Consider the following 24,051-nt stretch of genomic DNA (forward strand, 5'->3'; position numbering starts at 1 on the left):
GCAGTAGTGGATAAACTGAGGGATTTTCTGTATGGAGCGGAGTTTGTGATTAAGACTGACAATAATCCCCTCACATACCTGCTTTCTACTCCAAGTTGAATGCCATGTGTCGTAGATGGTTGGCTGTCCTAGCAGGGTTTACCTTCTGCCTGAAATAACGACCAGGGATTGGGAACAAGGATGCAGATGCTTTGTCAAGAAGGCCTCACTGTCCCAGAGAATTCCCAGAAGAATGGACCCAGCCGACCCCTGAGGGGGTGAAATCCCTTTGTCAAGGAGTGTAACAGCAAGCTAAAGATGGAGCCATGGCTGAGGACGTTAAAGTGTCAGCTGCTGGGGTGCCCAGATGCTATTTCAACCTCACCCAAATCGGGGATGAAGGTCTGCTGAAGCTTTCTAAGAAGGACTTGTGAAGGGACCAGTTGGAAGATCCCCTTTGTAGCTTGGCATTGAAGGATTTGTAGAGTCAATGCCCTGACTTGCTCCTTACTGACTCCCCAAAGACGGCACATCTACTGCACCAAGAGTGGGATCGTTTGCAGCTGCATCAAGGGGTGGTCTACCGAAGGGGCCCCTCTGATGATCCTGAAGAAAAATGGCAGTTATTCCTACCAGGAAAGCATAGGGAGACAGTGTTAACTGCTTTACATGACCATCATGGCTATCTTTGGTCTGAGAGGACTTTTCAACTGGTGAGGGGCCGATTCTATTGGCCCTGCATGTGGGCTGAAGTCGAGGGCTACTGCCACTCTTGCCTCAAGTGTATTCAAAGGAAGGACTTGCCTCACTGAGCCGCCCCAATGAGCCATCTTCAGAGCTAGGGACAACTGGAGCTGGTGTGCATTGATTTTCTGAGCTTGGAGCCTGATCTGAGTGGGTAGGGAAATATCCTGGTAATAACCGACCACTTCACTCGTTATGCCCAGGCATTTCCCACAAAGGATCAACAGGCATCCATGGTGGCCAAGATCTTAGTAGAGAAGTTCTTTGTGCACTATGGCCTGCCCCAGCGTATCCACTCCAATCAAGGGAGGGACTTTGAGAGCAGTCTCATTAAGAGACTTTTAGACCAACGTACCATTTATTCTACAGTTTGCCCTTTTCTCTCTTTTGCCTTGTGGATTACAAATACTGCAGTTTAAACTACAGGCTAGTTGAAGATATCTGGAGTCAAAGAACTTTTACCATCTTCCCTTTCTGCCAAGCTCTGCTGCTTTATATGCAGGATTGACTATGGTATTACAACCTAGGGGGAGCTATTTTATTGGGACATTCTGATTATCAGTGAACTGATTATCAATGCAGTCCCAACAGTGCCCACCAGTGCTGTCAATCAGTGACCATCAGTGTCGCCTATCAGTGTTGAACACCAGTGTCCCTCAGTGCCACCCATCAGTGTCATATATCAGTGCCACCTATCAGAGCCCGTCAGTGCTACCTATCAGTGCCCATCGGTGCCACCTATCAGGGCAGCCTCCACAGTGCCCATCAGTGCTACCTATTAGTGTCCATCAGTGCCACCCATCAGTGCACATCAATGCCATCTATCAGTGCCCATCAGTACTACCTCATCAGTGCCCATCAGTGCAGACTAATAATGCCCATCAGTGAAGGAGAAAAACAAACTATGAAAACATTTTTTTTTTAAATGTTTGGTCTTTTTTCATTTGTTTAGAAAAAAAATAAAAAACCCAGTGGTGATTAAATACAACCAAACGACTCTATTTGTGTGAAAAAAGGTCATATGGGTAAAGTGTAGCATAACCGCGCTGAATTGTCATTCGAATTGTCATTAACAGTGTGACAGCACTGAAAGCTGAAAATTGGCATGGGCAGGAAGGGGGTAAAAGGGGGTAAAAGCGCCACAACCCAAATAGTGGGTAAATATAGCTGGCATCCAGGACCCATCCCTGCTGTCCTGTACAACACTTATCAATTTAATCTCTTCTATATTATTTTCTCTTCACAAACTTTGAATAATGTATATGTATTGAACTTGATAATGTTTTTTTTTATGTTTTCTGATATATTGTGCATACACTGTATCTGATATTGTATTTTTATATAATCGTTATCCATATTTGAAATGCATTGGTTATCAATAAATAGATAAAAAGATATGTTGTATACATAAAAGGTTTTCAATATTGTTCCAAGACTATTCAACACACATTTATATTCCGAATGATCTTTATTATGATAGTGATATTTGTTAACACAAGTTAACACAGATTAATGCAAAATAACATTGCTGACTTTAGTGCAACTGCTGTGATTTCTGACTGAAATAAAACCCGGAGCCAACATAATTCTATTTGGCTCGATTTGGCACCAGATGAATGCTATTGGCTCCAATCATCTACTCCCCTTTGCATCCTACAATGAATAGAATAGCTTTATAATCAGCGAGATCGCTGACATTACGTCTCCTCTGCACTGCATAGTAATCAATGACTAAACCCACCTTACCAAAGGCGTTTTTCACAAACTCCTCATTACATTTAAAACAATGGAACCGTTCTGCTCCAGCAACCCAGTAAGTTTCATCTAATAACGCAATAAGTAACAGTTGACCTCCGGGTTTTAGCAGCTTTATTGTCTTCTCCAGATTCTTCATGTATTCATCTTCATTTTTACTGATTATTTCCAGTATACACGCACTGATAATACAATCAGCAAGTGGTAGTAGCACTGGGGAAGTTATGTTTTCCTGTTCAAAATCACATTTCAGAATCTGCATTATGGATGACCTTAGGCGCATTTCTTTCTCCTGAAGTTGATCTCTGAAAAAAAAAAAAAACATAATATGGACATTATAGGAAATATTTCAACATAAAGTGATATGGCGTGATAAGCAATTCTGCCAAAATTCAGTTAGACTCTAATTTGACAAGTTAAAATTAATTTGTCATACTAATGTAGCACTACCCCCGTAGGAGTTATTAATGGCAGGGTTCCCCACTGCTGCACAGCCAGTCACACAGCTTTTCCTTCTTATATCCATATACAGTTATCAGACTGTTTTTTTTGTTGTTGTTTTTTTAGGGAATAATAACTTGAATGGGGTAAGAGCCCATTCACACAGGGGCAACTCCTGATCCGACTTCAGGTCGCCCCTAGTCGCCTCAGGTCGCCTCAGGTCGGACAACATTTAAAAAGCAATGTAAGTGAATGAGAGCCGTCTTAATGCACACTACTGAAGTCACTCCGACTTCAGAAAAGGTTCCTGTACTACTTCTATCCGACTTGTAGGCGACCGGTACCCATTGATTTCAATGGAGATCGCCTCCAAGTCGGATCTCCGTTTATACGGAGGCGACTTTGACAGAATTATCAGCTCTCAAGGGGGAACTCCACGGCAAATTTCTGAAAAAAAATTGGCGTGGGTTCCCCCTCCGAGAGCATACCAGGCCCTTAGGTCTGGTATGGATTCCAAGGGGAACCCCCTACGCCGAAAAAACGGCGTGGGGGTCCCCCCCAGATCCACACCAGACCCTTATCCGAGCACGCTACCCGGCCGGCCAGGAAAGGGGGTGGGGACGAGCGGGCGCCCCCCCCCCTCCTGAGCCGTACCAGGCTGCGTGCCCTCAACATGGGGGGGTGCCTTGGGGGAGGGGGGGCGTGCGGCCCCCCCACCCCAAAGCACCTTGTCCCCATGTCGATGAGGACAAGGGCCTCTTCCCGACAACCCTGGCCGTTGGTTGTCGGGGTCTGCGGGCGGGGGGCTTATCGGAATCCGGGAGCCCCCTTTAATAAGGGGGCCCCCGGATACCGGCCCCCCACCCTATGTGAATGAGTATGGGGTACAATGTACCCCTACCCATTCACCTGTGGAAAAAAAGTACAAAAAAAAAACACAACACAGGGAAAAAATATTTTATTGCACAGCTCCGGGGGTCTTCCGTCTTCGGGGGTCTTCTCGCCGGACTCCTCCGCTATCTTCTTGTAGCTCTTTTACTAGCGGAGGAGTCCGGCTTTCTTCCTCCCCGCCGCCGGCCTCTTCTCCCGACTTCGGGGGTCTTGTCCCCCTCTTCGGTTCTTCTGCCGGGCCACCGCGCCTTCTTATAGCTCTTTTACAGGCGGTGGCCCGGTCTTCTGTCGTCGTCGCCGCCGCCGCCGCCGCCTTCCGTTCTTCTTCTTCTTCTTCTCCAGGAGATGTTGACACGACGCTCTCTCCGGCCGGAATGCCAGAGCCGCCCTGCGCTGCCACTTATATAGGGACAATGGGGCGGTGTCACATGGGTTGATGTCACATGGGTTGGTCACATGGGTTGATGTCACATGGTGACCCCGCCCCCTTACCATGTGACATCAACCCATGTGACCAACCCATGTGACATCAACCCATGTGACACCGCCCCATTGTCCCTATATAAGTGGCAGCGCAGGGCGGCTCTGGCATTCCGGCCGGAGAGAGCGTCGTGTCAACATCTCCTGGAGAAGAAGAAGAAGAAGAACGGAAGGCGGCGGCGGCGGCGGCGGCGGCGGCGACGACGACAGAAGACCGGGCCACCGCCTGTAAAAGAGCTATAAGAAGGCGCGGTGGCCCGGCAGAAGAACCGAAGAGGGGGACAAGACCCCCGAAGTCGGGAGAAGAGGCCGGCGGCGGGGAGGAAGAAAGCCGGACTCCTCCGCTAGTAAAAGAGCTACAAGAAGATAGCGGAGGAGTCCGGCGAGAAGACCCCCGAAGACGGAAGACCCCCGGAGCTGTGCAATAAAATATTTTTTCCCTGTGTTGTGTTTTTTTTTTGTACTTTTTTTCCACAGGTGAATGGGTAGGGGTACATTGTACCCCATACTCATTCACATAGGGTGGGGGGCCGGTATCCGGGGGCCCCCTTATTAAAGGGGGCTCCCGGATTCCGATAAGCCCCCCGCCCGCAGACCCCGACAACCAACGGCCAGGGTTGTCGGGAAGAGGCCCTTGTCCTCATCGACATGGGGACAAGGTGCTTTGGGGTGGGGGGGCCGCACGCCCCCCCTCCCCCAAGGCACCCCCCCATGTTGAGGGCACGCGGCCTGGTACGGCTCAGGAGGGGGGGGGGCGCCCGCTCGTCCCCACCCCCTTTCCTGGCCGGCCGGGTAGCGTGCTCGGATAAGGGTCTGGTGTGGATCTGGGGGGGACCCCCACGCCGTTTTTTCGGCGTAGGGGGTTCCCCTTGGAATCCATACCAGACCTAAGGGCCTGGTATGCTCTCGGAGGGGGAACCCACGCCAAATTTTTTTCAGAAATTTGCCGTGGAGTTCCCCCTTGAGCTCATTCTCTGCTTGGCCTCGGCAAAAGTCGCCTGGCCTGGGGCGACTTGTAAGTCGTCCCAAGTTGGGCTTGAAGTCATCACAAGTCGTTTTGAAGTCGGGCTGTGATCTTAACTCAAGTCGTGTCCAAGTTGCCTGACTCAAGTCGCCTACAAGTCGTGTTGCCCCTGTGTGAATGGGCTCTAAGGGCAGGGCTGTCTTAATAGCATCATGGACCCCTGGGCAAAGTAATGCACCGGGGCCCCTACTAGCTTGCCCCAATGTATGGACCTACTTTCAAGAAATAAAGTATAAATAGTTGATATAATAGATAAAATAAAATACATTTTACAAAAGGGAAAACATTCCATAATTAAAAGACTAATCAACACAAAGGGCACAGTTCAGGGGGAATGCAGAAGATCACAGTACAGTAGAGGTCAGGAGGGCATAATACTGGGATCAGGAGGACACAGTATAAGTTCTGGGACCATCTCGGGACAGTTTAGTAAAAAGCATGAATGTCCCAGACAGTTGGCAAATGTGATGTAATGCAAGATTATTGTGGGGCCCCATGCACTTGGGGCCACTGGGCAATGCCCAGGAGTGCCCTTGCATTAAGATGGCCCTGGTTAAGGGATTATGGGATACCCAACATGAAAATGTCCAACAATTAAAACCGGGGACAACTTCCTCCCTATTTACAGATTCCTCTTCTTCATTCCACCTGCACAAACTTGGTTCCATTGTACAGCTCCGGCTGGCTCACTCCTGCAGGAACTAACAGTCCCTAGTTAGTTCAGCAATAGCTCATTACAGGCTAGGAGCAGTCCCTTGGTAAAATTGCAATGTGAAGTGAACATCATCTCACGAAACCTTCTGCCTCTTCATAGACACTTGTCCCAGTTCTACTGCTTGCAGAAATGCTAGCCCAGCTGGCTGCCACCAGCCCACATGGCTGCTTTCTCTTCCCACTCCTGTAATGGGATCCTTCCAGACCAGCCTCCAAAGTTCCAGCCCAAGGTAAAACTCTTCCTGTCAGGGGTCCCTCAAGGGCCACCGACAGACTTTCTTCAACACTGCTTGTCCTTCTGCCACTCAACTCTGCTGGCATGGCTCATTAGTTCCCTGCCAGGCCCCCAACCTGGGGATTGGCTAAGGACCCCTAAATATTCAAGGCAAACCCTTCTAACTTTCACCCACTATCTTCCAGAATGTTCTCCAACATTCTAGAAATGGGGTGGGGCATCAGAGAGCTGCTATTAGTCATCCACCCCTGGCTTCTAATAACCCTGACCTAGATCCAGTGACTCAGGTTTATCCCTGGGCTAGACTATAGTTTGCCTAACCACTTCAGCCCCGGAAGGATTTACCCCCTTCCTGACCAGAGCACTTTTTGTGATACGGCACTGCGTAGTTTTAACTGACAATTGTGCAATCATGCAACGTTGCACCCAAGCAAAATTTACAACCTTTTTTCCCACACATAGAGCTTTCTTTTGGTGGTATTTGATCACCTCTGCATTTTTTATTTTTTGCACTATAAACAAAAAAAGAGCGACAATTTTGAAAAAAAAAAGCTATTTTTATAACTTTTTGCTATAATAAATATCACCTGAAAATATATAAAAAAACATTATTTTTTTTCCTCAGTTTAGGCTGATATTATTATTATTATTATACACGATTCATATAGCGCCAACAGTTTAGGCAGCGCTTTACAATGTATAAGGGGGACAACACAATTACAGTACAATACAAAAGGTACAGGAGGGCCCTGCTCGTAGAGCTTACATTCTAAAGGGAGGGGGTGGTGGTACAAAATGTAATAGCTGCAGAGAATGATTTGATGGGGGTGGCTTGGGGACAGTTGTTAGGTGGGTGTGGGATAGGCTTAATATGTATTATTCTACATATTTTTGGTAAAAAAAAAAAAAAAAACACAATAAGTGTATATTGATTGATTTGCGCAAAAGATATAGTGTCTGCAAAATAGGGGATAGTTTTGTGGCATTTTTATTATTATTATTTTTTTGTTAGTAATGGCGGCGATCTGCAATTTTTATCATGCAACATTATGGCGGACACATCAGACACTTTTGACACCATTTGGGACCATTGTCATGTATACAATGATCAGTGCTATAAAAATGCACTGATTACTGTGTAAATGACACTAGAAGGGAACGTGGCGATCAATGGGTTAAGTGTGTCCTAGAGAGTGATTCTAACTGTGGGGGAAGGGGCTGCCACTGACATCATAACGATCACTGCTCCCGATGACAGGGAGCAGTAGATCTCTATCATGTCACTAGGCATAACGGGGAAATGCCTTGTTTACAAAGGCATCTCCCCGCTCTACCTCTCTGTAACACGATCACGGGCCCCCAGTGGACCTCTGGAGGGCTGCTTGATAAACTATTGTCACTGAAATGACATGTTTGTGTTTGCTTGTTGTTCCTTGAACTGGTAAGACAATGGGGTTTGTTTACTAAAGGAAAAAAGGCTGTAAGTAAAGTTGCACTTTGCAAGGGCATTTTCCCAAGAGCTTAGTGAATGAGGTGATATTTCACTTTGCAAAGAATACCCAATCAAGCACAAAGTAAGTGAAAAAAAATGTTTTACTTGCATGTGATTAGATAATGGAAGCCAGCAGACCTTCACCTTATTCGCTAAGTGCAGGGACTGTGTATGTGACTGCCAACTGAGAGCCGTGTAAAAAAAGGAGATGACGTCTTGGTGATTTCCTGCGAGACATGAGAAGGTGAGCTGCATTGATGGGGGAGATGGGCGCAGATCAGGCTGCAGATGGGCACAGATTAGGCTGCAGATGGGCACAGATCAGGCTGCACTGAAGCTGCAGATGGGCACAGATTAGGCTGCATTGAGGCTGCAGATGGGCACTAATCAGGCTGCATTGATGCTCACTAGTGATGAGCCGAATACACCCCCCCCCCCCCCCCCCAGTTTGCTTCGCACCAGAACATTTGTTTGAACACGTGAACGCCGTTAAAGTCTATGGGACACGAACATGAATAATCAAAAGCGCAAATTTTAAAGGCTTATATGCATGGTATAGTCATAAAAAGTTTTTGGGGACCTGGGTCCTGCCCCAAGAGACATGTATCAATGCAAAAAAAAGTTTTAAAAATGGCCGCTTTTTCAGGAGCAGTGATTTTAATAATGCTTAAAGTGAAACAATAAAAGTGTAATATTCTTTAAAATTTTGTACCTGAGGGGTGTCTATAGTATGCCTGTAAAGGGGTGCATGTTTCCCATGTTTAGAACAGTGTGACAGCAAAATTACATTTCTAAAGGAAAAAAAAGGCATTTAAAACTACTTGCAGCTACAATGAATTGTCGGTCCGCAATACACATAAAAGTTCATTGATAAAAACTGCATGGGGATTGCCCACAGGGGAACCCCGAACCAAATTTTTTTTTAAAAAATGTGTGGGGGCCCCCCTAAATTCCATACCAGACCCTTCAGGTCTGGTATGGATATTAAAGGGAACCCCACACTAAAATTTAAAAAGAAGAAAATGGTGTGGGGGTCCCCCTGAAAATCCATACCAGACCCTTATCCGAGCATGCAACCTGGCAGGCCACAGGAAAAGAGGGGGGATGAGAGAACGCCCCCACTCCTGAACTGTATCAGACCACATGCCCTCAACATTGGGAGGGTGCTTTGAGGTAGCCCCTCAAAGCACCTTGTTCCCATGTAGATGGGGAGAAGGGCATCATCCCCACAACCCTTGCCCGGTTGTTGTGGGAGTCTGCGGGTGGGGGGCTTATCAGAATATGGAAGCCCCCTTTCACAAGGGGACCCCCAGATCCCGGGTCCCCCTGTGTGAATTGGTAATGGGGTACAAATGTACCCCTACCATTTCACAAAAAAGTGACAAAAAGGTTAAAAAAGACAAAAGACAGTTTTTCCCTTCTCCCCATCAACATGGGGACAACGTGCTTTGAGGGGCTACCTCAAAGCACCCTCCCAATGTTGAGGGCATGTGGCCTGGTACGGTTCAGGAGCCACCCCCTTTTTTTCCCTGCGGACTGCCAGGTTGCGTGCTCGGATAAAGTCTGGTATGGATTTTTGGGGGGACCCTACGCCATTTTTTTTTACATTTTGGTGCGGGGTTCCCCTTAAAATCCATACCAGACCTGAAGGGCCTCTTATGGAATTTAGGGGGACCTCCACGCATTTTTTAATTAAATTTTGGTTCGGGGTTCCCCTGTGGGGAAATCCCCATGCCATTTTTATCAATGAACTTTTAAGTATAATGCGGACTGACAATTCATTGTAGCCGAGAGTAGTTTTAAATTACTTTTTTTTTCCTTTAGAACAGTCTGACAGCAAAATGACATTTCTAAACACGGGAAACATGCGCAGGCATACTATAGACACCCCCCAAGTATGAAATTTAAAGGAATATTACACTTTTATTGTTTCACTTCAAGCCATATTAAAATCACTGCTCCTGAAAAAACTTAAATTTTTGAAACTTTTTTTGCATTGATACATGTCCCCTGGGGCAGGACCCAGGTCCCCAAACACTTCTGACAATACCTTGCATATAAGCCTTTAAAATTAGCACTTTTGATTTCTCCCATAGACTTTTAAAGAGTCTCCCACGGCATTCGAATTTGCCGCGAACACGTGTTCGACTCAAACATAAAGCTCATCCCTGATGCTCACTGACCATTATTTTGCTTCAAAGTGGTTTATTTTTTAAAAAAAACGTTTTTTTTCCTGAAAGTTCCCTCTTAAATTATTATTATACACCGATAAATACGGTACTAATGAAATTCATTATTGTACTATTTTTACCCTTACCTGACTGCTTCCTTTGGTCCTTTCCAAACAGGTTCTCTGAAACTCTCCTCTCTGAATTCCTCATACCACGGGTGCTAAAGGGGTCAGTCATGAGGAACCCTATTCTGGTGGCTGTGGGGGTAATATCCAGTAAGCAGATAACAGAGTAATGTGGTGTTCTATCTATGAAGCACATGACATGTGTTCCATGCTTTAATTACCATGCTTTCAAACAGGCTTCCTGAGCCAGTGCTTATGGAGCTCAATACTTCAGATAGGTATTGATTGAATCTGAAAAAGTGGCTGGACATGGGAACTTTAATCACAATATGTCAGATGCCAGCACTCAAGGCTGCAGAGCTCATTTTCAGGATATGCTAGTCCAGGGCAAATCGCCAAGGTCAGAAATAATAAGTCTTCAATATTCTGGAAATTTGAGCAGCATGACAAACATTGCACTTCTTGGTTTCTCTAATCAAGAGGAAGAAAATTCTAGATGGTAGTGTCCTATTTTCTATTGTCCTATTTTCCGAAGCAAGGGAAAATGAAATGCAATACCAAACTGAAGGAGGCCAAGCCAATGAGCACTGCACAGTGCATTCTGCACCCTGGTTGGTCAAAGCTTTTCATGGCGCAGTGTAAGTTGTTTGTTAAGGAGCAGGACCAGGAAGCCGGCCACAGAGTCCTTAACAACCGATGAGTCATCAGTTGTCAAGGGGTTTCACCCGCTGACAGCTGAGCAAAAAAAAGTGGCACTTAAAACATAAAGAAAAAAAACAGCGTGGTCTGGTATGGGTTTGGATGGGAACCCCATGCCAAATAAATTAAAAAAATGGCATGGGGTCCCCCCAAAATCCATACCAGACCCTTATCCGTGCATGTAGCCTGGCAGGTCAGGAAAGGTGGGGCAAGCAAGCTCCCCCCAGACATACCAGGCCATATGCCCTCAAATGAAGGGGGCAAAGGCCTCATCCCCACAACTGTTGCAGTTGGTTGTGGGGGTCTGCAGATGGGGGGCTTATAAGAATCTGGAAGCCCCCTTTAACAAGGGGCCCCCAGATCCCTCCTACTGTGATTGGTTATCGGGTACATAATAACACTACCCATTCACCAAAAAAGTGTCAAAATGTAATAAAAACAAGTTTCTGACAAATCCCTTATTAAAAAATAAAAAAATTGTGTCCCTTGATTTAAATCCATCATCAATCACGTCGCCGCAGCCCCGCCGACCCCAAAAAATATAAATTAATTGAAATCACTATGCCTCCTGGGATGGCCTCCCCCAAATGCCTGCTCTGCACTTTGACATTTTTTATATAGGTAAGGGGTGGGGCCATCTGTCTACGTCATCCAGGAGCCCCTTGCGACTCCATAGACCCAGCATGCATCAATCTATGAAGTCATAAGAGGGCGGTAACACTGGGTGACATAGCCAGGTGGCTCTGCCCCTTACCTATATAAGAAATGTCAAAGCGAAGAGCAGGCATTCAGCAGGAGGCTGTCCCAAGAGACGGGAGTTTTTTTATTTATTTATTTTTTCATGTTGGCGGGTGGAGTTATTGACAATGGATTTACATTGAGGGACACGATATTTTAGGTTTTCACATGGGGGCAGGATGTGGGAGCCTTCAGAATCCGATAAGCCCCCCGCCTGCAGACCTCACAACCACGGCCACATTTTTTTCATTAACATGGGGGCCACCAAATGCATACCAGGCCACTTTACAGGCACATTTAGGGGAAATTTTTATTGTTGCACTTTGAGCATAATTAAAATCACTGTTCCTGAAAAAACAATAATTCTTTTAAAAACATTTTTTATGGATTCATGTCCCCCAGGGCATGTATGGATGGCTAATGGGTGTGTACAATTCTAGAAAACTGCAATACTTGTGGTTATATACTGTGATCTGTCTCAATATACATACATACAAAGACTGCTGCCAGATCATGATCTCCCATATCCAACACATCTTTTTTTAAATGGTTTTAGGTGTTTGCCATCTAATTTTGTTAGAAATGTGAATAAAGTTTTGTACATTTTTGAAATATATATTTGTAAATTGAATTGTTCTTCAGGGGATATCTCTACTAGGACACAATTATATTGATAAGCATTTATTCCAGAGTCTGGAACACATTCATAGACCATAAAGAAAAACATAACCTCAGTCCAATCAATTCAGGTGAAAAAGCTAATTTTTAGTTTTCTTCAAAGTGGCCAGGATATGAATCTAGGGGACAATACTTTGAGAGTTCATATTTTGCCCGTGTCAGCATTCTCAGCAACCAACCAAATAGGCTCTTCATCCAAATGTAATTTTAACTCCTATATGATGAGTACACCTTAATAGGAGGGCTTTGGAACATTGTAGGATTTGAATGTTGTTCTTTAACCACTTAAGGACCGCCTCACGCCGATGTACGTCGGCAGAATGGCACGGCTGGGCACAATCACGTAACTGTACCTGATTCTTTAAGTGCCCAGCCGTGGGTCGTGACCGTGGCCGCGGGACCAACGGAACCGATTGCTGCTGGTGTCCCGCGATCGGGTCACAGAGTTGAAGAACGAGGAGAGGTCTGTGTAAACAAACCTCTCCCCGTGCTTCCCTGTGTGGCTGTCACGATCGTCTCTTCCCTTTTATAGGGAAGGACGATCAGTGACATCACATGCCAGGCCACACCCCCTACAATAAAAAAAAAACATATAACGTCATACATAACACTACACTGCCACCTTGTGGTTAACTCCTTCACTGCCAGTGTTATTTACACAGGAATCAATGCATTTAAATAGCATTGATTACTGTATAAATGATAATGGTCCCAAAAATGTGTCAAAAATGTCCGATGTGTCCGCCATAATGTCGCAGTCACAATAAAAATCGCTGATCGCCGCCATTACTAGTAAAAAAATATATATTAACAAAAATGCTATAAAACTATCCCCCATTTGTAAACGCTATAACTTTTGCGCAAACCAATCAATAATCGCTAATTGTGATTTTTTTTAACAAAAATATGTAGAAGAATACGTATCAGCCTAAACTGAGCAAAAAAAGTTTTTTTAATATATTTTTTGGGGATATTTATTATAGCAAAAAGTAAAAAATATAGCATTTTTTCGAAATTGTCGCTCTATTTTTGTTTATAGCGCAAAAAATAAAAGCCGCAGAGGTGATCAAATACCACCAAACGAAAGCTCTATTTGTGGGAAAAAAGAAAGCCAATTTTGTTTGGGAGCCACGTCACACGACCGCGCAATTGTCAGTTAAAGCAACACAGTGCCGAATCGCAAAAATGGGCTTGATCCTTTGGCTGCAAATTGGTCCGGGGCTTAAGTGGTTAAGATACCAACTATAGCACCCTCCTAGTTAGGTTGCTAATAGGTTTAGGTAAATTTCCTTTTTGGCTCCTCTGTAACTCTACAGGAGCAGGATTGGATTTTGGTTGTTCTCGGTTCTGCTGGTTGCAATTACTTCCCCCTGTATTCTGGAAAGTTCTGGAACAGCCTCAACCAATCCCCGGTCAGACTTGTGTACGCACGATCGGAAATTCCGACAACAACGTTTTTTGGTGGAAATATGAGAACCCGCTAGCCAACATTTGTTGGCGGAAAGTCCGCTAACAAATGTTTGATTGAGCATTCACACGGTCAGACTTTCAGCCAACAAGCTCACATCCAACATTTGTTGTCAGAAAATCCGCTCATCAATTCTGATTGTGTGTAGCCTAGTTCGACGGACAGGGTGACATGCATGCTCAAAATAAATTCTGAGATGGAAGAGCTCGGTCAGGTAAAACTACTGTTCGTAATTGATATAGCACATTCGTCACGCTGCAATGTTAAAAATTCTTTAATGCAGCGCATTCTTTTTTTCTTTAGACTGCTACAAGAATGAAGTTGTTTTGCTGCTCATATTCATGCACACTTCTCCAAAAATTATTTATTTATTCTTTTTCCTCATTTCATGTTTTAGTTCGTCACATCTCCCCAATCATTTTTTTCTTTTTTTTGTTTTAAATTTTGTGGTTGTTTTTTTTTTAATCAAGATCTCCTTTTTTGACAGTTAGCTCATCTTCGGAATTTTTTTTGCTGTGTTTTGTGTGTCAACTTACCACAACACCATTATTATCTTTTTATTTTATTGTTTTCTTTTTTAATCTCTAGGAAGTTGTTTGGTGTTGGTTCCCCTTGTTATTTGTCTTTGTATTTTTGAAATGTACCTGCCTACTCACAAATAAACTGTCCTTTTTGAAGTAAAACACATAGGCAAGTATTTCTTGAACCCCAAAAAAACTTTATTTAGGTGTCAGAAACAAATAAAGAGGGAGGCAGAGCTGGAGAAACTGGGGAGATTAGTGAAGCCTTTGGCCCCCAGGGCACACATCAACTATTTAAATGCAAAAATTGGTGGCCTGAGGAGTACATATTTGAGGGAGAACAGTCTGGTCCTGAAGTCCAAGAAATCCGGAACAGCAGCAGATGACATCTATGTCTCCAGGCTGTGGTTCTACAAGAACATGAATCTTCTGTCAGACCAGACTGAACTCAGGCCATCAGTCTCTGGTCTTCCTTCCATGCTTCCTTCCAGGCTGTGGCTGTGGTGCTGGAGGTGTGGCAGAAGGAGGAGGAGGAGCATGGTCCAAATCACACAAGTGTGTTGTTCGTGTGATTTGGCCCAACAACCCCTTGTTGAGTGTGTGAATAATAAGCTCCTCACACATGAGGTGTTACCCCTCCTCTATTTGCTGTAGTTTGCAGGCAGCCAAGGCGGAAAAGGCCTCTTGATATGTAGGGATGGCTTTGAGGGCCGCTGAAGCCTCCCCAATTAGATTCAGAGCCAACTCCTCCACATTCCCCCCCTTTCTGGCCCTTTTGGGTGGAAGGCGGAGGGGAGGGACCTGTGATTGAGCCAGGCTCCTAGGCCTGCCCAACTCTTGGCTGCCATTTACCCCTTCCTCCTCCTGGCTGCCAGGTTCCACAGCCCCCTCCTGGCTGCTGCATTCCACACCCTCCTCATGGCTGAGGTCTTCCTGTGTATGAAAAAGGGACCTAGTTTTAGTTTTTGGTTCATCAAACACACACAATTTTCAGCTCTTGACTGTTGCAAATTGTTAACAAATAGAAAAGACTATCATTCTGAGCCCAGCATTTTTCATTCTTGGCCCAAATGTTTTGGCCACTACTGTCTATTGATAGGTGAAACACTTTCTAAAATCAGCAATTAGTGAGCAAAAATCAAGTTAACATCATTCATTTTTACTCCAAAAATATGTAGAACAATACTATACCTGGCTCAAGCTGGGCTCCTCCAGTTCTTCCTGTCTGGAAGGCCCAGGTTGGGTGTCGGAAGCCTCAGCAGGCGTGGAATGAAGTGTAGAAGGAAGCATGGAAGGAAGAGTAGAGAGGGATTCCCTCACCTCAGCCTGGTCTGACAGAAACTGCATCCTCTCATAGTACCACAGCCTGGGTACATAAACTTCATCTGTTGCTGCTCCAGTTTTCATGGACTCCAGCACCTTCTTACGCTTCCTCAGATATGCACTCCTCAGGCCACCAATTTTCGTTCTTAAATAGCTGATGTCTGCCCTGCGGACCACTGGCTTCACAAACTCCAGCAGTTTCTCCATCACTGCCTGCCTCTTTAATTTGTTACTGTAATGGGGATGTGTAGCTTGCCACAGACAGGGCAGCTCCCTGTACTTGTTGATGAACAGGGGGAGAAAGCTATGGTCGTTAAACCCATCCATATTATCTGCAAAACACAACACAAGACAAATCCTAATGTCAGGCTAAACTCTCCTAATCTTGTCCCAATACAGGCCTCAATCTAGAAGCAGTATAGGCTAGTGATGTACCAAGCTAAAATTGTACCTTCTTTTGAACGATCGGCACTACAGCTTCTCCCTGTGCTCACAGATCGTACGTACGACACACGCGTGTTTCATTTTATATACAGTGCACATGCGTGAAACTCCGCCCGCTCCTGACATTCTTTCTAGTCTATTCCCGCCCCTTCTCTTTCGGCGCAATGGGGAGAGCACATGGTGGAAACACAGCAGAGGCATGATAATTCTACTACTAACGAGGAAGAGGACGAGGAAAGCCTGGAGCCTGAAACATCCCGATCCCAGAGGAGAAGATTTAAGGCCTCAAATATGTCTTTTGGAGAGATGTTGGAGATGGTGGACATATTGAAGAGGAACAACTATGATGGGAAGTATGGGCCTTACCCAAACCCAAATGTCAGAAAGGCCAAGATCATGACTAAAGTTGTGAAGAGTCTTCAGAAGAATTTTTGGGGTACGACAGTCCAAGGATCAACTGAGAAAGCGCCGGTCAGACCTGAAACTTAGGGAGCACGATCAGTACAGAAGGATTAAGCGAGTTCTTCAAAAAAGGAAGTAGTTGTCGTGTGTTCATATTATTATTATTGCTTGCATACTGCTCCATGTGCTTTGATTTAATGTTGTACAGTTTAAAATGGCCACTTTCATGTTCATGGGTTCATATGTTCGTAATAAACATTGTTCGTTAGCCAACTCCAAACACAATGTTTTGCCAAGTTGCACTTGACTACATTTGTTCACACAACAGGTAAGTATTCCAGCTTTATAAAGTGTCAAAAATAATGTTCAGCTTGCTTCCTGATGGTGTCTTGCATGTGGATTTTGTGAACACAAGTGGATTTTTTGAACTAAAGTGGAGAGTTAACAACCAGGAGTTGTGCTTTGACTGCTTCTGCTTGACTGCTTCTGCTTGCAAGTGTTGTTTTTGGGGGTGTTTTATTTTCTCCCCTCCTTTATTTGATACATTTGCTAGCAGTTTTTAAAAGTCCTTTTTTCTGACACTTTTTAAACAGCATTTTTTTTTTCCCTCTTTCTTCCTGCCAATTTAGGGGAGGGGTTAATTGTGCACAGGTGTATAAAAGGTAGTTATACAAACTCCTCCAGGAGCTTGCTCCCTGATGGTGTCTTGCATGTGGATTTTGTGAACACAAGTGGATTTTTTGAACTAAAGTGGAGAGTTAACAACCAGGAGTTGAAAACAGGAGTTAAAACAGGAGCCTCTAACCTCTATCCTACCTCCATCCTCCCCTCCATTTTAAAGATCCCACTGCAAGGGGCAACCAGACAGCTTTCCAGAAACGTCAGGCTGACAGCAAGCCAGATTCACCGGAACTAGAGTGTTTAACGGGGACCACCGCAGCCAGGTAAGCTCGCACCTCCACTCCCCCCCCCCCAGTGATTGTTCCAGGGACTCCATCCGACCGCCTATGGGGGTCAGGAAGGAATTTTTGCCCCACTGGTGCGTTTGGCTGCTACTGTCAGGGGTTTTTTCGCCTTCCTCTGGAACAATCAGGAACAACCATAGGTTAGCATACCCCTACCTCCGGCCTCCTTTCCATTTTTTACGCTATCCTAGGACGACTATTACAGATCACAGCCAGACTTCTTTTCTAAGCGGAGACCTCCACCTTAAGTAAAGGCAGCTGGAACAGCCAGCAACCGAATACAACAACTCCTTCCGCATCCATATAGGCATCCCCTGATCAACTTGCGCGCTAATAGCCTCAAGCACGGCGGCAAGTCTGATACCTAGCCCCACCTCAGGATCAATACCCTGATCAGGATCATCATCTTAGGCCCATAGTACCATCAACAGCATCCACAAACCATGTGCTACTTCAAATACTCAACTGAAGTTCTGCACAGACTAAGGAACATCAACACCACATTGCCATCTTCCATACAAAAAATACTTCAAAGAGAACAACTATTAAAAACCGGACGACAAGCAGCTCCCAACCACAGGAAGACATCTACTCGACCACTACAATTAGATTGCGCCTTGATTAACGTCAGGTCTGCAGTCAAACATAGACTGGAAGTACACGACTTCATCATCGAGAACAATGTAGATTGTCTCTTCATCACCGAAAGCTGGTTAACCTCTGACTGCAACACCATCCTCACCGAATTGGTGCCGGAAAACTACAGGATCCTAACCGAACACCGGATAGGGAAAAAAGGAGGAGGCCTAGCAGTGATCTTTAAAGGTCACCTGGATCTCACTAAACCATCATCTCAGAACCCAGTGTCTTTTATGGAAACCCTGACGCTACATTTTCAACCAACACCCCATGACACCACTCATATTCTACTGTGCTACAGACCACCGGGACCAAAGTCCAATCTTCTTTCACCCCTCACGGAATCCTTTGCAATGCACACCCTAAAATTCAAAAATTTCCTGGCACTCGGAGATTTCAACCTTTGGGCAAACGAGCCTAAAGACCCCATCGCGACTGCCTGCATCAATCAACTAGAAGAACTGGGTCTACAGCAACTGATAAAGACTCCCACGCATGGGTCAGGACACACCCTGGACCTCATTTTCAAACAGAACATCGACGTCAACATATGCGACAACATAACTCTGCCATGGACGGATCACCACGCCATCAAATTCAAAATCACTACCAACATCACCAACGCAAAACGGAAACCTGTAACAACGCACTGGACCAGATCGCATAAAAAACTGTACTCCGAAGCCTTCAAAACCACTCTGTCCAAAAAAATATCTACAATAACCTTAAACCACTCTACGGAGGAAACACTCAACTCCCTGAACAAGGCATTACTGCAATCAGCAGACTCGGTAGCACCAAAACGCAGGGCTCTCATCAGGAAGAAAAATGCTGGATGGTTTAATAGCTCCCTCTCCGTACTAAAGCAAGAACGCAGAAGAGCGGAAAGAACATGGAGAAGAAATCCCACCGAGGAAAACCTATTTAACTACAAAGGTCTGACAGAGAATTATCGGAAAGCAATCTTCAAAGCCAAAAAGGACCACTTCTCATATACAATCTCAACGGCCGCAAACCAACCACGGGAACTGTTTAAACTGGTTAATCAATCAATGAATCCGGTGTGCCTAGAACCCCCAGAAAGCGAATCCCAGGATTACTGTGACAAACTGTCAGATTTTTTCATCGATAAAGTCAAAACCATCAGGGAAACAATTTGTCAGAAGAAAACATCCGACCTCAGCCAGCAAATACATAAAGAGGATGTCCGCACCAACATACCGCAACCGCCAAAATTTTCACTATCCCCAATTACCGTAGACACCGCAAAAAACATCATTAATAAACTGCGTGACAGTACCTCACCTATTGACATCATCCCCACAAAACTACTGAAAGAATGCTCCGACATCGTGGCTCCAACCATAACCCACCTCATAAACCGATCATTCCACGAAGGGATTGTTCCCAGCATCCTCAAACAAGGCATCGTCAAACCGCTACTCAAGAAACCAAACCTGGACCCTCAGGATCCAAACAACCGTAGGCCAATTACAAGCCTCAACACCATTTCTAAGATCATGGAGAAAGCTGTAGTACATCAGCTACAACTTCACCTGGATACTCACAAACTCCTGGACCCGCTGCAATCAGGCTTCCGCCCGGGTCATGGAACAGAAACAGCTCTCCTCAAGATTTGGGATGACGCCCTTGAAGCGGCAGGTGACGGAGAGCCGTGTCTCCTCGTACTGCTAGACCTAAGTGCAGCGTTTGATACAGTAGATCACAATACTCTACTCGTCCGCCTCACAGAAGTAGCCGGAGTCCAAGACATAGATCTCCATTGGTTCGCGTCCTTCCTAGGAAATCGGTCACAGACAGTGAAACTAGGAAAATTCCTCTCCGAAACTCGGGCAGTCACCTGCGGAGTCCCTCAAGGCTCTCCGTTGTCACCCGTTCTCTTCAACATTTACATTCGCCCACTCCTTCAAATCATCAGATGCTCAGATCTCTGCTTCCACTCTTACGCTGACGACACGCAACTTTATTTCCGGATCAATGGAAAAAAAGATCACCAACAACAACTTGAAAACTGCCTCAAATCAATAGAGGACTGGATGACCACCAACTCCCTCCAGCTGAACCAATCAAAGACAGAGCTTCTTATCTTACACCCAAATCATAAGCCCGCAACCAAAACTTCCTGGTCTCCACCAACCGTCTTTGGGCAGACTATCTCCCCAAAGACCAAAGCGAAGAGTCTCGGGGTTATTTTAGACGCACAAATGTCAATGGATGCGCAAATAGGAGCAGTAGTCAGTCGATCTCACCATCTGCTGCGCATGCTTCGCAGACTCATCCCTTTTATCCCAAAGAATGACAAAGCAGTGGTAGTTGGAACAATCATTAATTCACGACTGGACTACGCAAACTCGCTTTACATAGGATTACCACAATATCAACTTGCGCGATTACAACTGATCCAAAACACGGCGGCAAGGCTGATAACAGGAAAAAAACCCTGGGAATCCATTTCTCCTTCACTGAGGAGCTTACATTGGCTAACCGTAAAAAATCGGATCACGTTCAAGACCCTTTGCCTCACCCACAAATGCGTGCATAGAGAAGCTCCGCAATACCTAATGGAGAAAATAAATCATTACACACCAAACCGCAGTCTTCGATCAGCCAACAAAAACCTCCTCCTCATGCCCAAAGCCCGGTATAAATCCAAGGGGGATCGGAGATTCGCTGTCCAAGGGCCTCGGCTATGGAATGCTCTACCAATAAACATCCGCCTGGAAGAAAATCACCTGGCTTTTAGGAAAAAACTCAAGACCTTCCTCTTTTAGCAGATGATCAAAGCTCGCCACAGCGCCTAGAGGCGATTCAGTTCGTATTGTGCGCTATATAAGTATTTCATTCATTCATTCATTCATCAGATGCTCAGATCTCTGCTTCCACTCTTACGCTGACGACACGCAACTTTATTTCCGGATCAATGGAAAAAAAGATCACCAACAACAACTTGAAAACTGCCTCAAATCAATAGAGGACTGGATGACCACCAACTTCCTCCAGCTGAACAAATCAAAGACAGAGCTTCTTATCTTACACCCAAATCATAAGCCCGCAACCAAAACCTCCTGGTCTCCACCAACCGTCTTTGGGCAGACTATCTCCCCAAAGACCAAAGCGAAGAGTCTCGGGGTTATTTTAGACGCACAAATGTCAATGGATGCGCAAATAGGATCTGTAGTCAGTCGATCTCACCATCTGCTGTGCATGATTCGCAGACTCATCCCTTTTATCCCAAAGAATGACAAAGCAGTGGTAGTTGGAACAATCATTAATTCACGACTGGACTACGCAAACTCGCTTTACATAGGATTACCACAATATCAACTTGCGCGATTACAACTGATCCAAAACACGGCGACAAGGCTGATAACAGGAAAAAAACCCTGGGAATCCATCTCTCCTTCACTGAGGAGCTTACATTGGCTAACCGTAAAAAATCGGATCACGTTCAAGACCCTGTGCCTCACCCACAAATGCGTGCATAGAGAAGCTCCGCAATACCTAATGGAGAAAATAAATCATTACACACCAAACCGCAGACTTCGATCAGCCAACAAAAACCTCCTCCTCGTGCCCAAAGCCCGGTATAAATCCAAGGGTGATCGGAGATTCGCTGTCCAAGGGCCTCGGCTATGGAATGCTCTACCAATCAACATCCGCCAGGAAGAAAATCACCTGGCTTTTAGTAAAAAACTCAAGACCTTCCTCTTTTAGCAGATGATCAAAGCTCGCCACAGCGCCTAGAGGCGATTCAGTTCGCATTGTGCGCTATACAAGTATTTCATTCAATGTTTTCAGCTTTGAACTCAAAAAACACTCAAAAACACAATTGTATGACACTTCCAAGCAATGTTTCCTATTCCTATTTCTGCCCTCAAATATCTGTGTTTTTTACATTCTCATAGGGAAGAGAATACTCGGAACGTCTGAGGACTCCAGGGACCCCACACCTCCCAAAGAAGGGGAAATACCAACAACAGAAGCAGAGGAGGAAAGAAGGAAAGATTGTCGAAGTTGGCGAAATTGCCACCACAACAGGTACCACAGCTTCTGGTAAGCTAATCAATGTATGCCTGTATATTTATAATACATGGTGTTTTTTTTGGGGTTTTTTTTAGGTGATGTGGATGTTGTGGGAGAAGAATCGCATTTTACCAGTGAAAGTGCCCAGATCCTCATAGGGGAGATAATGGGGTGCAATCGCGATTTAGACAATATCCAGAAAAACATCAATGATGTTCAGCAAAAAATGAAGAACATCATTGATGTTTTAGGGAGAGTTTGAAACACCCAAAACTAGCTAACATCCATTTTAATTTTTCAAAAAACACTTTTATATTCTTAGAAAAGCCAAATTTGGAAGATGCACACAGTGTGTCAACATGTACTATCTCCCATCATGGGGGATCAATGTACACGTTTTGTGGGTGAAACCCCTTCCTTGCTACTAAAGTGACTGAGATAAAGGGGTTGCACCCCCAAAACACGTACATTGATACCCCATGATGGGAGATAGCACATGTTGACATTAGGCATGGGAACAGGAGGAAACTGGCCACTTTTTGATTCTCAATTTGAGTGCAACTTCCAAATTTGGCTTTTCCAGGGGTGACACCCCATCTGATGAAGGCAATATCAGCACAGTTTGTACATACTCATGTCTGATATTGTCTTCACTTTTAAAAGTTGAATTTTTGTAAGTTCCTGTGTTCTGTATGTTATGCTTTGATACATGGTAAGTTAGAAAAATGTTACCCAAAATAATGTTTTATATACACAAAATATGTTGGTTTGTTGTAAAACCCTTTTCTAAATGCACATGTGAATGTGCTTTGAGTAAAAAGTTAAATTATCAACAATGTGTAGCTTCCTTTTTCAATGCGCAAAAGCAGTATTTGTAGCAAAGTTGTTTTCTGTGGCAATGGGTGGTATTTACTAAAGGCAAATCCACTTTGCACTCCAAGTGCAATTTCAGGTGCACTTTTGCAGTACACTTGTAGTGCATAGTGGATTTGCCTTTAGTAAATAACACCCACAGTGATGTTTACATTTCCCCAATCATGCCATTTTCATGACCCAACATATTTCTGCCATGGTGCTGAAAACTAGCAATATTTTTGTAAGTAATGCACTACATACATTAACAACAAAAACAAGGTGTGTGTGTGTAGCAGACCCACAACATAATAAGATTATCTGAAGAAGAGACTGTCACCTCATCTCGCTCTGAAATTGGGTTTGCACTGTTGTAGAAAAAGGCCCAAAAAAACAAATAAAACCTAGGAGACACCTAAAACAAAGCCAAGCAGTAAATGAAAACAAAGATTATTGGAGTTTCAAAGAAAATTTTATTTAAAAAATGCCTCTCAGACACTGTCTGGCATATCAATGGCCCCCTACCCACAAAGTACTCTACATATCTTGATCTAACCTTGCGGGCGCTTTGGGGGACAAGCCAGGACGACCAGCTTAAAGGGGCGTCAGGTTGACATTTTACGGCAAGTCTGCATCAGGCCCAACTGAGGCCACATAGTTTGTGCAGAATGCAGCACGAAAGCACAATATGATTTAGTTTATATTCTGCCATGTGGATTGGAGTCAAAAATAGGCGGAACCGGCTGGCCATTATCCCGAAAGTGTTCTCCACTACTCTTCTGGCTCTGGCCAGCCACAAATTAAAGGTCCTCTGATCCGGGATGAGGGTCCTCAACGGGAAATGCTGCATCAGATGGTTTGCCAGCGCAAACGCCTCATCCGCATCGAAAACAAAGGGGAGTCCTTCGACATTCTCTTCTGGAGGTGGCAAGCCCAGACTGCCACTCTGGAGACGCCAGTAGAACTCCATCCGCGCGAACACTCCACCATCCGACATAAGGACTTTTTTCCCCACGTCCACATACAGGAAGTCATATGTCGCTGACACCACCGCCAACATCACAATACTATTATACCCCTTGTAATTATAATAGTAGGACCCCGAGTTTGGGGGTGGGACAATGCGGATGTGTTTCCCATCAATTGCACCTCCACAATTGGGAAAGTCCCAATGGGTGGCAAAGTGGGAGGCCACAGTCTGCCATTCCTGTGGCGTTGAAGGAAACT

General features: G+C 45.0%; 1 protein-coding gene across 1 annotated transcript in view; it reads right to left on the minus strand.

Moving 5' to 3' along the window:
- Positions 1-2,259: 2,259 nt before the first annotated feature.
- The window catches only part of LOC143934383 (indolethylamine N-methyltransferase-like), a 54,364-nt gene continuing 32,572 nt past the window's right edge, over positions 2,260-24,051 (minus strand). Inside the window, exon 3 of the mRNA XM_077457952.1 lies at positions 2,260-2,783. Within this exon, the coding sequence (XP_077314078.1) occupies positions 2,360-2,783 (424 nt within the window). The 3' untranslated portion in view covers positions 2,260-2,359. The remainder of the gene's footprint in view (positions 2,784-24,051) is intronic.

This window comes from Lithobates pipiens, unplaced genomic scaffold, assembly GCF_037356315.1.
Source record: "Lithobates pipiens isolate NorthernLeopardFrog02 unplaced genomic scaffold, aLitPip1_a1.2 Scaffold_27, whole genome shotgun sequence".
In the NCBI taxonomy this organism is placed as follows: domain Eukaryota; kingdom Metazoa; phylum Chordata; class Amphibia; order Anura; family Ranidae; genus Lithobates; species Lithobates pipiens.